This window comes from Lineus longissimus, chromosome 2, assembly GCF_910592395.1.
Source record: "Lineus longissimus chromosome 2, tnLinLong1.2, whole genome shotgun sequence".
Classification (NCBI taxonomy): Eukaryota; Metazoa; Nemertea; class Pilidiophora; order Heteronemertea; family Lineidae; genus Lineus; species Lineus longissimus.
The window spans coordinates 17374971-17386057 of NC_088309.1; the positions used below are offsets into that span (position 1 = coordinate 17374971).

The window sequence follows — 11087 nt, forward strand, 5'->3', positions numbered from 1 at the left end:
GGTGATTCACTTCTACTTCTGGTGGATGCACCACTTGCTTGATGGTCCTCATAGTCACTAAGTTCCTGATTGACATCGTTCTCACCCATAGAATGACCATCACTGTCGTAGTTGACATCGGCGTCGGGTTGATAATCGACATCCATGATGTCATCTTCAGATGCAGGGGCACCATTATCTACATCCATGTCCTCGTTTTCGGATGCAGGTAAGCTTTCAGCTATGCTCATGTCATCATAGGCAGGTTGTTACAAGCTAGAATCTACACACACTTCATCATCCAGAGGAACGTTATCATCATCATCTGATTCACCAAGATCCAAATCGTCATCATCAGAATCAGCATCTATCAGCATCTCAAGTACTTGGCTGGTACTGAATGCTGCAGAGAAAAAGGGGCAAAAAACTGGTAAGGGGCGAGTTCTGCAGCAGTACAGGTCATATTGTGTGCTAATATGATAATATTTGTAGAAATAATAGGTACAAAAACAGTTGGAAGGGTACCGGTATTTGAAATGCACTCGCGCCAAAGTCCTATGTTCAAATTTCCCGCCATTTCTGGGTAATAAAATGGCAACAATGTCCGCTTCAAAAACTGTTTATACGACGATATATACTGTTGTAGGCCTTCAAATGCAAAAGTAGGGCCTCATTAGTGTCCATTCTATGACCTGTGCAGGGATTTATCATAGAAGAGCCTGGTTTGAGTAGATAGATCGGCATGTTTTAGACGGGCATGAGGATTGAAATGCAATGACACCACGTGCTCGCCACATGTTAGTGAGCTACAGGCGATATTATGAACGAACACCCTATGAAACACCATCGAAATTAAGCTTTGGATTACACTTTATCAATGTGTATACTCACCCATACTTGATATCGCCAGATAACAGCGATATTTGCGATAGTTTCACCGGTGCCGACTTCAAATCGAAACTTCAGTTTTTCCAATACCACGTGTCCTTGTCATCTGCTCTTCACGCCGAAGGCAAGGACATATGTTGACGGAAAAAATCACGAGATGGCAGCACTATACATTCTACAGTTTAAGCCTCGTCCAAAGGCGGTCTTATAGCGAGTTATTTAGTAATTTCTATTTATCTGAGGTATGTAGGCCTCCCGGTAAATACCGGGTGCGGGCCAGGGGTACGGGATAGAGGCACCCGGTATATACCGGGTGCGGTAGCGAAAGAGCTAGAGCACTCTCGATCTTTATCACCCAAAACAAGTTCTAGCTGCAGGTGGTAACGTTAAGTGGCAATATTTGACCACAGCCAAGTCGAGACAAGACTTCTGAACCTCATTTGAAAAAAATAGATCTTTTTATTCCAGTTCACACAGTCACAGTCACAGGAAATGAATGCACAACTCCTCAAGTTTAAAATATGACAAGCATGCCTGCTATACCTATTAGTATTACATGTACTTAAGCTATACTGGAAACTGTAAGTTCTAGCCATTTTTGATAAGGTGTGCTTTCGTCCATGTGAGGCAAAATAGCTGGACACATTTTGCCCTATAACTAGTAATGACTCCAGAAAAAAACAACTTTGCCTCAAGCCTGTAAAGGATCCCAGTAAGTGATTGACTCAGAATACTTACCAACTCCAATAGTCATAGCAGTTTGGTCACTTTCTGCTGAAACATGAACACAAGGCTTGTTTGCCAAAAATATCATAAATAACCTTGTCTCTGTGAATACGGTCTGACTGAGGCTACAATGTACAACAGCCCTGCAATCAGACTGAAAAAAAAAGATTGTTTATCTTTCTACAGCATTGCTAAACCATCTGGCAAAGAATGTTGATGTCTACGACCATGTAGATCACTAGAGAGATTTAGCTTCAGAATAATTTGATGTTGTGGTAAAGGTAATGTCACTGGCAAATATCTGAGGGTTTTCATAAATTGTATTGCCCCATAGTGTCAAAATGCTGAGAATGCTAGGCACCCCATTGCATGTACCATGTTAATGTACCCACCTGAGTCATACAGCTCCATTAACGCAAAACAAAAATTGGATCCCCCTTCACATGCCAGTGCAATTTTCATGGCACTGCACACCTCTCGGTGTCAACTTCTTCTTCTCTTGCCATTGGTTGCATCCGTAAACCAGAACATGGCTGTATGAATCCCAGCTGATGATAATGAAGCCAACTGAAATTTTGTGAAAAATTAAGAATACTGACCAGTGAAGAGAATCACATTACTCATTAGATTCATAACCACCGGGAGAATCAATTCACCAGATTGATATGAAAAGGGAAAGTCCAACAACTTGCTGAGCTACATGTAGCCTGTCTTGGGAGGGAGAATAATGTTGGAAAAACTGTGTTGTTAGAGTAATTCCATACATGATATGACATAGGTTGTGTTCATCTGGTATCACAGTCCCTCAGTACCTCATGCAAGAAAATGCACGTTTGCCGGTATGTCTAGTGGAGAGCACTGCAAAGGGACTCGATGGTAAATTTTCAAAAAATAATTATTGCAAACAGATGTCTGGCCGGATGGATTGGATCTGCACATCAAATTGTGGGGGACAAGAGCCAGTCTGCTGTCTCTGGTCATGACCTTGCATATTCATATTGACTATTTTTTGGTTAATAGTTTACATTGTAGACCTACATGACTACCGGTACATGTACAATGTAATCATCACTTACGTCTTTTTGTATTCTGTTCCAAATGTGATGGATGTTGTTGGAACATGCGTACTTTGACCCTTTCTCCATCGCTTTTTGCATCTTTTCCGCCTTATTTTGGCTTGGTAAGCTTTCATATCGTATTTGCAACTTTTGCAGAAAGTCACACGTGTCGGGTTTGAAACCTTTTACAGTATCTGGGCCGATACAGCATCTCTACAGGCCTTACAGTTACAGACTGGACTTTCATCCTTCTAAACAATGTAGTCTTAGGCATAATTACCTCTTTGATATCCCGTGCTTTATCCAAATTACCAAGACAGATCCGGCAATCGCCCCGGTTCCATTTGTATCAATATATGAGCGCCTATTGCAACACCCTCCGCCAGCCTACCTCTCTGGCTGGGCACCACCTCCACAGCTAGGAACCTCTCTGACCAGGAACCACACGTGACTGGTAGTATCACTTCCAACCGTTTGAAGAAATGGCGGTGCTGTTGGTTGATATGTTGGCGTGCAGTAGTAGCTCAGCTCATGCTCCGCGTGCGGGTGTAAAAGAAATGCTGGTCCCCATGAGTCTAAGTCCAGTCTAGAATTCCTTTGTGAGGAATATTAGTTCTTGTGGGAAAAGGGAGATATATTGTTCCGCTGTGATAGAATCAAATGCCCTCCCTTTCCTGATGCCCGCCTGTATTGTTCTTCTTCGGATGAAGGGTCTTGGCCTCTTTAGAGTCCTATTGAATGGTGCCGGTGTTCTATTGTTGAGGGCATTTAATATCAGGGGGCATCTGATTCTATTACACCGGCACCTTTAAATCATATGTTGGGTTTCTTTGTTATAGAATATAATAATAGGGCCTACATGCAGCATAGCACCTTTCCTTATTGCCCTGCCCTTACTTAGAGTAAATTATACTATACACCTACAGGGCCAGGGGCGTAGCTAGCTTTTTGGTCTGGCGGGGGGGGGGGGCAAAAGGCTCTCTGGGGGACAAAATGACCCTTTATGAAATCTTTTGGCCAAAAACACATATTTTGGTGACCTCGGGGGGAGGGGGCATTTGCCCCCCCCCTCTGCTACCTACGCCCCTGCTTTCCCGGGCCTGCTATATACTAGTCTCGTTACTCTAAGCCTCCTCTAAGCCCTGCCCGAAACCATCACTATTGTATTAGGTATAGGCTATAGATCACTCTGAAACACTAATTACTTGAGAAGTGTTCTGAGCACATTAATATTGGGTTTGCTGCCCGATGTCCAGCTTGTTCCAGGCTTCTGTCTAGGAGTAAGGAGAGAGCGACACCCCCCAGATCGAGCCAATGACTGTAGAGCACATCCTGGGAAGATGCCCAACGCTTGCAGCGTTGAGGAGGGAGACTTGACCGGCTGACGAACACCAACTCCGCTTCTGATTACTAGTAAGTCTGGAGAGTCTGTTAGATGGAAATGAACACAAAGAAGAAGAATTTCCAGGCTGAAGGGTCCAAGTAATGAAATGACCACACGATTTAGTTTTAAAGATGTATTTATTAATCAATCAATAGACATCATTTGAATTACAACAATTTTGTTCAGTGGACACATTCGCATATCTATTAATAAAAACCTCCTGATGAGAATTGAACATTTTACACTGTGACTACAATCAATGAATACCACTCTTGACTTTTTAAGTAAAATGACTATTAAGTTATTACCACAATCCACCCAATATTGAATATTTCAAAGAAGTTTCTTCCAAACTGATCAATAACCCAATCTGTTCAATATTGGGCAAACTGTGTTAATTACAGAACATTTCATAGTCATTTCACTTGAAATGGTCGAGAGCAGGTTACCTCCACAGCCAGGCACCACCAAGTGAAAACAGCAGTCTATGTGTCCCTGGCCTTATACAATTGAATACTTGGATAAATAAAACTTTGAATCTGTTCAATATTGGGTAAACTGTGTTAATTACAGAACATTTCATAGTCATTTCTCTTGAAATGGTCGAGAGCAGGTTACCTCCACAGCCAGGCACCACCAAGTGAAAAAAGCAGTGTATGTTTCCCTGGCCTTATACAATTGATAACTTTGATAAATAAAACTTTTAATCTGTTCAATATTGGGCAAACTGCCTTAATAATCGAACAATAACATAGTCATTTCTCTTGAAATGGTCGAGATCAGGTTACCTCCACAGCCAGGCACCACCAAGTTATAAAAGCAGTCTATGTGTCCCTGGCCTTATACAATTGATTACTTGGATAAATAAAACTTTGAATCTGTTCAATATTGGTAAGCTGTGTTAATAACAGAACATTTCATAGTCATTTCTCTTGAAATGGTCGAAAGCAGGTTACCTCCACAGCCAGGCACCACCAAGTGAAAAAAGCATTGTATGTGTCCCTGGCCTTATACATTTGATTACTTGAACATATAAAACTTTGAGTCTGTTCAATATTGGGTAAACTGTGTTAACCCTTAAAGCGCTGAATTAACAAAATCATATTACCCCTGAGCGCCGAATTAACCGAGCATTTTTGAAAATGATTAATAACAACGTTATTTTTGTTACAAACACCATGGAATGTACTGATGATTTTATACAAATGGTAATTCCCGTCGATTTTTGTGACATTTCCCGCCAAAATTTACTAATTAGGGGTTAATTAGTGCAAATACCCATAATCAACAAAAATATGGCCAGAACATACCTCCATCAGCTTTTTATACCTCCCTTGGTATTTTAATATGAAGTCTGGGTCTAAATACATCGTTTCCATCCGATTCCTGGTCGAAGCATCCGTCTAATTAGTCGTAGCAGCGCTAATTACTCCTGATGACGTCATTCCCGCGAAAATGGGGCTTCAAGTTTTTGATAAAATACTCAAAAGCTTGTATAGAAACTTGAAATTTGTTCGATGCCATTTTGTGCTAAGCATCACTGTCGAAGTACCAAAGAGCGTACATGCACACTCACTGCCATCTCTTAGCAGACAGGTGGAACTAAATGTCTGCTGTCGACGATCGTCGCCTCTGGCGCTTTCCCCCTTATGTCGACGATCGTCGCCTCTGGCGCTTTAAGGGTTAATAACAGAACATTTCATAGTATTTTCTCTTGAAATGGTCGAGAGCAGGTTACCTCCACAGCCAGGCACCACCAAGTGAAAAAAGCAGTGTATGTGTCCCTGGCCTTATACATTTGATTACTTGAACAAATAAAACTTTGAGTCTGTTCAATATTGGGTAAACTGTGTTAATAACAGAACATTTCATAGTCTTTTCTCTTGAAATGGTCGAGAGCAGGTTACCTCCGCAGCCAGGCACCACCAAGTGAAAAAAGCAGTGTATGTGTCCCTGGCCTTATACATTTGATTACTTGAACAAATAAAAATTTGAGTCTGTTCAATATTTGGTAAACTGTGTTAATATCAGAACATTTAAAACAATAAAACAATGGTGAACAATACATCAATGTTATCAATTTGATCGTGGACTTAACAAGGGGTTCTAACAGCCAGACAAATTTACCCACACTTCTAAAGACCTCGACATAGGCAGGACAAAATTCAGCTGTTGGTAATTACAAGTTTTTAAAAGGTCAAGCATAAGACCAAGTGAAAACCTTCAATAGATAGTAATTTTGCCATGAGAGGCAATTTTTTTTGTTTCAATGATCATGTGATGTTGTTGCTACTCACCGACCATCATTGAATTGCTGACACACACAGAATCGTTTTCTGATATTCGGTACCAAGGAGGGATAGATAAACGATTTCCTTAATTTCTGGAAAAGAATCATAATTTTAGGTGAGTAAAATATTAAGGTCAAATCAAATGATTTACAACACTTTCAGACCATTTACATTTATTTAAATTTAAAACATTAAAGCACCTTAAGTTTTTTTCCTATATAAATTGTACGACAATAATACTAATAATAATAAGCAATATGATATGTATGATAATAATGAACATACATTTGATCATGGACTTCTGCTAAGGAAACAAACACTACCTTTGTTTGACACGGCCGTAAAGCATAGCCATGGTCTGCAAGGGTGACTGATGCCTCACAATCCTAAAAAGAGAGTCACAAGAAATATGAAATGCACACAGTAGGAAATGGAATATGCTTTTTTGTGATTGTAGGTGGCTTTGATAGACCAGAGTCATATTCATTTACTCTTTCTTCTGACATTGTCTGATAAAAATAATGGACAAAGGCTCAGGAAACAAAACACTACCTCTATTGGACATGGTCTTTTTGATGAATATCCATCATATCCAATGTCTTCATTGATGTCAATGTCAGGTTGAGAGGCTGGCGACGGGTCTGGCATTGGCGACTGCGCTTCAGGTTGAGAGGCTGGCGACGGGTCTGGCATTGGCGACTGCGCTTCAGGTTGATAGGCTGGCGACGGGTCTGGCATTGGCGACTGCGCTTCAGGTCGAGAGGCTGGCAACGGGTCTGGCATTGGCGACTGCGCTTCAGGTTGAGAGGCTGGCAACGGGTCTGGCATTGGCGACTGCGCTTCAGGTTGAGAGGCTGGCGACGGTTCTGGCATTGGCGACTGCGCTTCAGGTTGAGAGGCTGGCGACGGGTCTGGCATTGGCGACTGCGCTTCAGGTTGAGAGGCTGGCGACGGTTCTGGCATTGGCGACTGCGCTTCAGGTTGAGAGGCTGGCGACGGTTCTGGCATTGGCGACTGCGCTTTAGGTTGAGAGGCTGGCGACGGGTCTGGCATTGGCAACTGCGCTTCAGGTTGAGAGGCTGGTGACGGGTCTGGCATTGGCGACTGCGCTTCAGGTTGAGAGGCTGGCGACAGGTCTGGCATTGGCGACTGCGCTTCAGGTTGAGAGGCTGGCATTGGCGACTGCGCTTCAGGTTGAGAGGCTGGCGACGGGTCTGGCATTGGCATCTGCGCTTCAGGTTGAGAGGCTGGCGACGGGTCTGGCATTGGCATCTGTAAATTATTTAAAATTTTACTCATGGGTGGGATAGAAATAAATATCTTCTCACTAATACCATAATCTGAAATTAGGGAGGGAACTATAGGCAGTAGCTAGGGTAAATAGGTGGTCATTGCATAACTGGTATGCTTAAGTTAGGGGTTTGGGTTGCCTTGATTCAGTGATAATTATCTACTGCATTGGATGTTTTTTGAGATGGTTCCCTAATTGCTGTCTCAATGCAACTTAACCAGTGCTACCTGGATCCTGCCGATAAAAAAATGCAAGTGCTCTTACTGTGGTTTTTGTCGGTATAAAAACTGCTCCTCTCCTCCGAAAGTTCTTCTTGATGTATGAACCCGCTTGGCAGTTGGTCATTTCAACCACCGATAGTGGTCGCCTTGAATCGATCAATCTTGGAAGGTTTTCGCTGACCTTTAAAGTAACCCAGTGCTCCGAGTTACTTTGATGTATGATAAAGTTTATGGGGTCCGTATTGAATGACCTTCTGCAAATCGGAATCACGTCTGCAGCATTCATCTCATTCAGGTTTGCCTCAGACAAACGGTTGCAAGTGTACCCTCGATGCTCTAGCACTGTTTCAACTACTAAGAAGCTATAATAACCTTCACGGTCACGCATATTTTCCTGCTCTTCGTCATTGAACGCAACCACAGTTCATCGGCAGTCCTGTCCATTTCCTCTACTGTAACGGGAAATTTGTCATCTACACCAGCACCGAGGGCATTGTTTATGCAGCACATCCCACAGTAGTTTGAATAACCTTGCGACTGGTATAGATCATTATTTCTTATCACAGACATGACTTCATGTCTCCGCCCTGTCTTGTACAGAGTGTCAGCTGCATAGCGGATTGTTTTCAGCAACCATTTAGCACATCGGTCATCGAGGGGACTCTCTTGCTCGATGTGTTCCTCTATCCTACGCTGAACGTCAACAACGGCTGGGCCTGCAGCTCTGTCTTGAGTACCAGTTATTTTTGCTGATGCAGACAATAATTTCCTCTTCTGGTCAGGGACAAACGGACGAGCAGAATTTGAAGCACCTTGACTTCTATTATCAGCACTTGGCATTGGCATCTGCATCTGCTCTCGAGGTTGTGATGTCGTTGACGGGCCTGGCATCTGCATCTGCTCTCGAGGTTGTGATGTCGTTGATGGGCCTGGCATCTGCATCTGCTCTCGAGGTTGTGATGTCGTTGATGGGCCTGGCATCTGCATCTGCTCTCGAGGTTGTGATGTCGTTGACGGGCCTGGCATCTGCATCTGCTCTCGAGGTTGTGATGTCGTTGACGGGCCTGGCATCGATGACGTTGTAGGGGCATCATTTCCGTAAGCGTGTGCAAGACGTCCAAAAACATCAAACTCATACCGCTCCGAGCAAGCTGCATTCTGTGTCTTCAGGAGACTTTTATTTACCTTTTGGTTGTGTAGGTTGAGCAAAAGGCGGCTTAGGAACATGTGGCTAACTGGGGTTGCTTGGTTTAGGAATTTCAAATTTCGCCCAAGAGAATTAAATAATTGCTCTGCCACCTGGGTATTGGTTACACTTGCAAATCCCGAGAGCAGCGACACTCTTCGTAGTACCTCCTCTGGCTTTTTACAGTTCTCCTCGTGGAACCAATCGAACAAAGCCAAATGAGAAGCAGACCCAGTGACTGGATGGCATCTTTCATCTGAAGAGATGATTGTTGGATGACTTGGCTGACTGGTCAAGTCCGGTACTGCGAACATTTGGCCATGTTAGCTGCTTCGATGTTGTCTGGAGTTGCTTCCGCAAGACGTCCTTCATTGGGATGGAAAAACCCGGCCTCTATCGAGTTGCTATGGCTTGCAAGTAAATTTGCAATATCAAGTAAGCACACATTGGGTCGGTGTTTCAATGAGCGCAGCATGTCGGTGTAATCTCTTGGCGAAATACGGATACGATATTAAGTTAATATTTTCCTCAACTTCAATGCGCCTGCGTTACCGGAAGTGATCAAAATGGAAACGGAATAAATCCAAACGGAGCATGCGCATCCGTGGTGCCTGTTCAGAGAGGTTCCTAGCTGTGGAGGTGGTGCCCAGCCAGAGAGGTAGACTGGCGAACCCTGATCGTCTATTGCGCAGACTCAAACAAAAGGCTAACAATGGCGGTAAAATTGGGTGGCGCCAAATTCAAACACTCTTAAAGGGAGTCTCGAGCCTGCTGGCTGTCACAATTAGCGTTGTTGATCTTTGCATCCCCGTTCTGGCTGGCACAAATGGCTGTTTGAGGCTCCTCGTTCCTTGGGATGACACTGGTAGCATGTATCTGAGGTTTGGCCGGTGTCCCTTCGAGGAGGTGTTTCTTCAAGAGTGGTAGGTGGTCAATGTACCACAACAGGTATGAGTTCCCCTGTACGTTTAGTTTCGGCTCCTTCGAATCGTACACAGTTATTGATATTGTCCCGAAGTCATTGACATCTGAAGATTTGACAATGGCGCTGTCTGGTGATATTGAGGAGAACCTCGCAGAGAACTGATGACCGTTGGTGCCCCTGTTAATAGGGGTGCCGTATACCGAAGTGCATACATCTAGCCAGGCCTGAACACTAGTGGCTAAGATCGTTATGACAATACAACTTGTGTTTTCCTTGACATTAATGATAGAGTCTTCTGATACAGGTTTGTCAGTCTCAGCATCACATTCTAATTTAGTGTTCATCAACTTAACATACGCGTTGTTCAGAATTGTGAAGTTTTTCGTTGCATGGATTGTTTGGCCATCAGATACCTTGTCCGGATGGGTTCAGGTTAACACTTTTTGCTGAGATAACACCAAGATAATCTAGGTGTATAGTTAACTCTGGTATTTGACCTCACCCAACGTCATTCTGCAGATATTGAGGTCCTTAGCAACTGCACACACTGTCTGGCCATTGGTAACTGCGTTTGCAGCTCGTTTCAGCACGTATTCTGTGACTTTCTCTCTGGTCGTCTTGCGTTTGTAGGTGCGTGGCATTTTGTCCTGAAAAATAGAAGAAACACGGTAGAAAATATCAAAATATCAGAAACATTATGCCATAATGATGTAGGCCTATGTACTTACTTATATTTACACCCAGATGTGTAGGCCTAACCTCGGATATAAACAAGTTTCCAATTAAATATAATTATGATTTTAATACTTGCAAAAGCACTGATAAAGTGCCCAAAACACTTTTTTCATAAAAGTAAACAGGCTAACAGGTTAGTGAGTTCATTTTGTACATGGCACAACTTACCCCGTCCTCACTGGCACAACTTACCCCGTGTTGACCTTTCCTAATTAATTGGGTCAGTGCATCTTTGCACATGGAGATAATGTGAAAACAACAGGGTGCTGTTATAGCCACCTATGCTAGTTATCATACACCATGTGTGATTCCAGGTGAATCTATACAGTTTGTACATAATGAATTCACTAACCTGTTAGCCTGAGATCCACTTTAGACACCAAAATTCGTTCTTTTCATCACA

At 43.1% G+C, this 11087-nt stretch overlaps 1 protein-coding gene across 1 annotated transcript; it reads right to left on the reverse strand.

Annotated features, from left to right (window-relative positions):
• Positions 1-248: 248 nt before the first annotated feature.
• LOC135482971 (protein TsetseEP-like) lies at positions 249-7598 on the reverse strand. Its single transcript, XM_064763453.1, has 4 exons — positions 6879-7598; positions 6650-6712; positions 6337-6418; positions 249-382 (listed from the first exon to the last, which is right to left on the reverse strand). The coding sequence occupies exons 1-4, from the start codon at positions 7596-7598 to the stop codon at positions 249-251; spliced, it is 999 nt and encodes a 332-aa protein (XP_064619523.1).
• Positions 7599-11087: the final 3489 nt, after the last annotated feature.